This window comes from Patiria miniata, unplaced genomic scaffold (assembly GCF_015706575.1).
Source record: "Patiria miniata isolate m_02_andy unplaced genomic scaffold, ASM1570657v1 HiC_scaffold_5, whole genome shotgun sequence".
Taxonomy (NCBI): Eukaryota; Metazoa; Echinodermata; class Asteroidea; order Valvatida; family Asterinidae; genus Patiria; species Patiria miniata.
The window spans coordinates 1,217,067-1,223,066 of NW_024037072.1; the positions used below are offsets into that span (position 1 = coordinate 1,217,067).

Consider the following 6,000-nt stretch of genomic DNA (forward strand, 5'->3'; position numbering starts at 1 on the left):
TACCTGCATATTTGCCATCCCCTGATCCATGTCCTTCAGTTCAGGTATGGGAGGTTTACAGAGAGCTTAAGAAAACTAGATGTAGGAAAGCAGGTGGGCCAGATGGAATCCCAGCACCGATAATCAGTGAATTTGCATATGAATGGAGTAAACCCCTCGCCAACATCCTTAATTCATCTTACCAAGAATGTGTGGTTCCAAATCAGTGGAAAAAAGCAATTATTATTCCGTTGCCGAAGAGTTCTCCCCCAACTTGGAACAAACTCCGTCCGGTGTCTCTAACCGATCATTTTGCCAAACTAGCCGAGCATTTTGTTGTTCAATGGATTACCTCAGATATCCACATGAATTTGGATCCCAACCAATTTGGTAATATGAAAGGAGCGTCAACAGCTCATTACCTTATCAAGCTGGTTGACAATTTGTGTTCGCATTCTGAATCTTCAAAAAGTTACAGCACAATAGTGATAACACTGAGAGTTTAGTAAGGCTTTTGATCTAGTTGACCACAATCGTCTTGTTAAGGATTTACTCCATTTGGGCACACGCTCATCTGTTATCCCCTCGATATGCAGTTTTTTGACTGATCGTTCCCAGTGCGTCAGGTACAAAAACTCGTTATCTGAATTCAATGTTTTGAATGGTGGTCTTCCACAGTGGACTAAATTTGGTCCCTTGGGTTTTCTTTCCAAATTTAGTGATGCAGTGAGTTCTCGGGCTCTTACTAACAGCAAGATTCTGAGTCTGAAATATGTAGATGATATGACCATTGTTGAAAATAGTACAAACAATGAACCGAGAGTTATCCAGTCTGTCTTAGTTGAATTTAGTGAATGGGCTGTGCAAAACAATATGAAGATCAATCCTGATATATGTGCTAATATGAATGTGTGTTTCATAAAAAAAATACCTCCGTTTTCACCCATTCAGATTTCGGATACTGACCTTCAGAGAGTAGATTGTGTGAAAATTCTTGGCGTTTTGGTTAGTTCAGACCTCAAATGGGACAAGCATATCGATCACATCTTTCATAAGACTAGCAGCAACATTTTTATGCTCAAATTGTTGAAGAAATTTAACTTATCACGTTCAGACTTGTTAACAATATACAAAGGCTACATTCGTCCACTCACTAAATATGCTACACAGGTTTGGAATGCAGGGTTAACTAAAGTTCATGTTGATAAACTGGAGAGCATCCAAAAACGTGCCCTCAAAATTATACTGGGATTTGATTATGTTGATTATGAGCATGCCCTAATAAAATGCAATTTAGCTTCTCTTCAAAACTGTAGAAAGGATCTATGTCTTGACTTTGCTAACAAACTGAAAAACTCTAGCTTATTTCAGGACTGGTTACCTCAGCCGAGAAGTAGTCATGTGCAATATCAGCTTAGAAACAGTCACAACTTATCCAAAATGATGTGCAAGACTAAACGATACCAGAATAGCCCCATCCCATAGTTTGTTGAGCTTTTGAACAACAGTTCCAAGTCTTAACTCCCGTTCATACTAGAATTTGATAATCAAAAAAAAATATAGATACATATATAATAATACAAAATCCTATTTAATTCATGTACTGCATTCCTAGGGAAAAACATAAAAACCACAAAAACAAACAAACATTTTTTATCATGTACTTTTCTGGTAGAGTGCGCCTTTCTTATATTCCGATGTGCAAATCTTAACTCATTTTTTTTTCATGTACTGTATTCTGATATTTGTATGTACGATGGTAAATGTTTTAGTAAATTTGTATTTCTGATTTTGTGTTTGTAATTTGTACGCACTGTAACAATTTAGCCTCTGGCTACACAAACACAATGATTAATAAACCAGAACAATAATAATAATAATAATTATGTTTTGACTTTTTGACCGAGAGGTATTTTGGGGCCCAATTAGCCATTTCAATTTGTTTAATACTGGCCAAGCACATAATATTTCTTCCCTCGTTGTTAATTAAGGAGGCTTCATACTTCACGCGAATGCGAAGCGAATTTGACGTCACAAAATTATCGCTGCGAAATTAGCGGGAGCTGAAATGTGCAAAATCGCAATTCGCAGCACGAAAACTTGTCTTAACGTCACAAATTCGCGTTCACCCTGACTAAAACCACGAATACTATCCATCAATAATGAACAAAACTCTCAATCACAATCATTATGCCTAATCAGTGTGTTTGGTGACTGTTGATGAATCAAATCTATATTTTTTAGTTCATTTAATCTAACACAACAAGCACTTTTGTTGGAATATATTAGCATCCAATGCTTTAGTGGAATTAATCAAGGCGACATCCAAAAGCAGCTCCAATCGCAGAGCACACCAATTCGGACATTCAGAAGGCTCGATGTATATAACCGTCGCCACCACACTCTCATCGAACAGGCGAGTGACCGGGTGTTGCTATTTGTGTTACCGACGAACACCTGCAAGGAAAACAAATTTATCAATGTTGTATGTATATCCAGAAGATTGGAAAGTAGGCTTTGGAAAATAGTGAATTCCACTTATTGGACAGTACAATTCCATACAATTCTTTGTGTTTCGTTTATGACTCTTGATTTGTTCATACCTCCAACTAATTGGTTTTACGTAAAAACATATCATTTTTTTTATTTTGCAAAGAGTGAACCTCGTCTTTATTCTGTTGGAAAGAGTTTGTGGTTTGTCTGGGATTGTTGATTTTAATAATTTGTTCGTGGTTAATGTGTTCGTTTTTCATATAAATGCGGGACAAGATTTCTTGTTTCAAGGTAACAGTGTATGCGGTCCGAAATAACAACAAAAAAGATCAAAGTTCAAATAGAGCGAAGTTAAAATAAAATCAATATATTTAAAGGTTGAAAATCGGGACTAAATATACAAATAGCGTAATTGCTTTATTTTCTTTAAAAAAAAAAGAATGTACCTTGATGTCTCCGTTCACATCTTTGACACGTTCAGATTCATATGAGGGCTGCTTCTTATATGCCACCTTGTACTTCGTTGTTACCAACGAACTGCGTGTGGATTTCTGCCATCCTTGTGTGGTGACCCCAGACACCACTGTACTCTGAAGGAGGTCCACCTCGATCCAGGCATCCAAGCATCTAGATACACAGATTGAGGGTAACGGGGAAAGGGGAAAATTGTTGTATTCAGCAACATTCTCCTTTGAAATGATTTCTGTTAATGGATGTAATTATTTTCTTAAATTTAAGTGCTTTTGGTAACAATGATGAGATCAGATATACAATGATTATATTCTTGCGTGTAAAGTGCTAGGTCTAGTATTTCCTCTTGACACCTACTTCAGTGGTACCCATGCAATATTATTGTGGAGGCGTGCCATCCAGGCAAGACAACAGCCATCCCCGCTGGACGCCGTGATGTGATCATTAGGGATTGTTCCGTCCTGCATACCAAGGGCCTCTGAATTCGAACAGTTCACTGTTGCTAGAATTGGAATAAAAAAAAAAACCCAAAGAGTGACGAAGCCAGCGGGGAGGGGGTTCTACGTCTCTCTTATTTTGTAAATAGTGCACTTTTTTTCAAAAGTTCCTTTTTTCCAGGAGTGTCCTTTTTTAACTTGTGCCCGTTTTGAAATGTTGCGCGATGAAAAGCACCACCTATTGTCAGATAGTACCCATGATCGTCAGGTTTGAACAGTGCCTCAATAAGAATATGGTGTCCAGCACTCCATCCCCACCCCCTGCCAACCCTGCCCCAACAAACCCATCCCCTCCAACTCAATCCCGCTTTGATAGAAAATATTTGGAATGTGTCCATCAAATTGTTTTTATTCTTGAGAGGTGCTCCTTTCGACCAAAACTCATCCTTCAGAGAAATGTCTATCGAATTGGGAGTAGTTAGGTTCATTTTGGGGGCACAAAAGCAACCCCCAAAAAAAATATTTGAAAGGGCTGGTTAAAGCATGGTCTCCATATCGTTGACAGAGGGAGGCATATCAGCATGCGTTTAACGTTTATGCGGTACCCGCTGCTATGTACATCAGATTCGAACCGGCCAATCGATCCCGTTAGCTCGGTGGTCGAGTGGTAAGACATCTGCACTAGAAAGCAGGAGGTCGTGGGTTCGAGTCCCACCCGAGTGATTTTTTCCAACTTTCACTCGGGAGGTAACACACTGAGTATACAGTGTTTAAACGTCGGTGAAGGGCAAAACCTAATTTGATTTATATATCACCCCGACGCAAAATTCCTTATCATAAAAGAAAGAATTGGTTAAGCGCCCTCTTCTAATGCTCGCCGAGTTCGCATACCATACCAGCTCGCATCAGCAGCTAAGCAGACCACCGAGCATAGCGTGACGTCATTGCCAGCCAATCAGGAAAGTGCACAAACGTTAGCGCACAGATGTACATTGTTCCGATTGGCTGGAAGTCGCCCTGTGGGAGGGGCAATTTACTGTTACTAATAGGCCTAACGGCTTGTTATCTATGGAAAGAGTTGACAAAGAAATGACCTTCAATGCAGCGGAAAATATTCCAGAATCGACAACCGGAACGACGTCCATTGAAAACACAAACAGTTCATAACAAGAAAAACCTTACAATTAATTAACAATCATTGTCGCATAATACTCCCAAATGAAGCGTAGAAACATGATCTACTTTGACATTGGTCTTAAGATAAAATATCGCACATATTGAACTTGCCGTTATGTTTAATATTGAGCCTCATTTTCCATCTCCCTGGTTTTAAAGGGAATATACATCATTTGCTTTTGCTGTAATTTTCAGAAATGGATGGAATTGGGGGGTTGGAAATATATAGCAAATATAGTTACACTGACTTTTTTGAGGTTTTGGGTTCGAAAATGCTATAAAAACCAAGAAAAACAATCAATTTCCTGTAGTCTGGTTCCCTGACTCTATTTAAGAAGAAACAGAGCAGTTTACATATATTGGGGAATTGTAAGGTCAGGGAACCAGTCTAGCTTGCTTGTACCCGTTCATAGGTGTGTAATCGATTGCAAACAAGTGCGATGGTCAACTGGGGCCAGTATTTGAAAAAAAGCCAGTTTTTTCCAACGCTGATCGGCCGATCAGCATTGGAAATTGATACAAAAATACCACTTTTCTTGAAAATGACAGTATACCAGGTGCCATGATTTTACAGGATGCTTTACACTGTCATTCACTAAAGTCCAGCAAGGTATTTCAAAATGATTTGGTAGTTTTATTTTTTGATGTTTGCAAATGTTGTATTTTCCCTTTAAGCGAAGCGACCGTAATGCATTCGCTTTGCAATATTGGATCCCTGGCAATATTTAATGCCTGGCAATTATGAACGTTTTCCACAATATCGAATGAAACCTTCAATTAACGAGGTGGAAAGTTCGGTTAATATCTATAGCATATAATAATTTTGGTGAGCTAATCATCTTTACCCTTAGCTGAGAAGCTGAATTGCGAAGACATTGGCTACAGCGTAGTCGAGCCGATCATGACCAAGGAGCACAGCCAGTCATCAAAAATGTTAATTTTGCGGAGCGAGGAAAACCGGAGAAAAACCATCGTGGAACAAGAGAGAATCAACGAACAACTCTACTCACATATTATTGTCCTGGTCCGAGCCGGTAATCAAACCCAGGCCACCAAACGGCTTCTGGCTCCATGTTGCATTGATCAACGTAACCTTGCCAGCATTATATCACTGAGCCTACATCAGCGGATCCTTGAAACCACGAACCAAGAATATTTTCTGAAATTATGTTTCCATTATAAAGATAAGCACAGTTTATGATACTAGAGTCCTTTTATTTCTCATGTAGAAAGGACACAGGTGAGATCATCATATTCCAACATATGAACCAACAACCATTCAGTGTTAGTATAGGTTTTCCCGGCCAATTTCGCAAAAATATAGCATTCGAATTTATCTTGATCATGGCCAATTTGAAGCGGAGTAGCGCCCTGCTGTCATTCCCGTGGTTCGTATTAGATTTCAGGAGATCAAATTCGTTTAAAAACCTGACATTTTCATGTT

At 39.0% G+C, this 6,000-nt stretch overlaps 1 protein-coding gene across 1 annotated transcript in view; it reads right to left on the bottom strand.

Moving 5' to 3' along the window:
• Positions 1-3,639, bottom strand: part of LOC119740546 (MAM and LDL-receptor class A domain-containing protein 1-like) — a 48,805-nt gene extending 45,166 nt beyond the window's left edge. Inside the window, exons 1-4 of the mRNA XM_038215891.1 lie at positions 3,636-3,639; positions 3,301-3,445; positions 2,919-3,099; positions 2,334-2,436 (exon numbers count right to left, since the gene is read on the bottom strand). Of these exons, the coding sequence (XP_038071819.1) occupies positions 2,334-2,436; positions 2,919-3,099; positions 3,301-3,445; positions 3,636-3,639 (433 nt within the window). The remainder of the gene's footprint in view (positions 1-2,333; positions 2,437-2,918; positions 3,100-3,300; positions 3,446-3,635) is intronic.
• Positions 3,640-6,000: the final 2,361 nt, after the last annotated feature.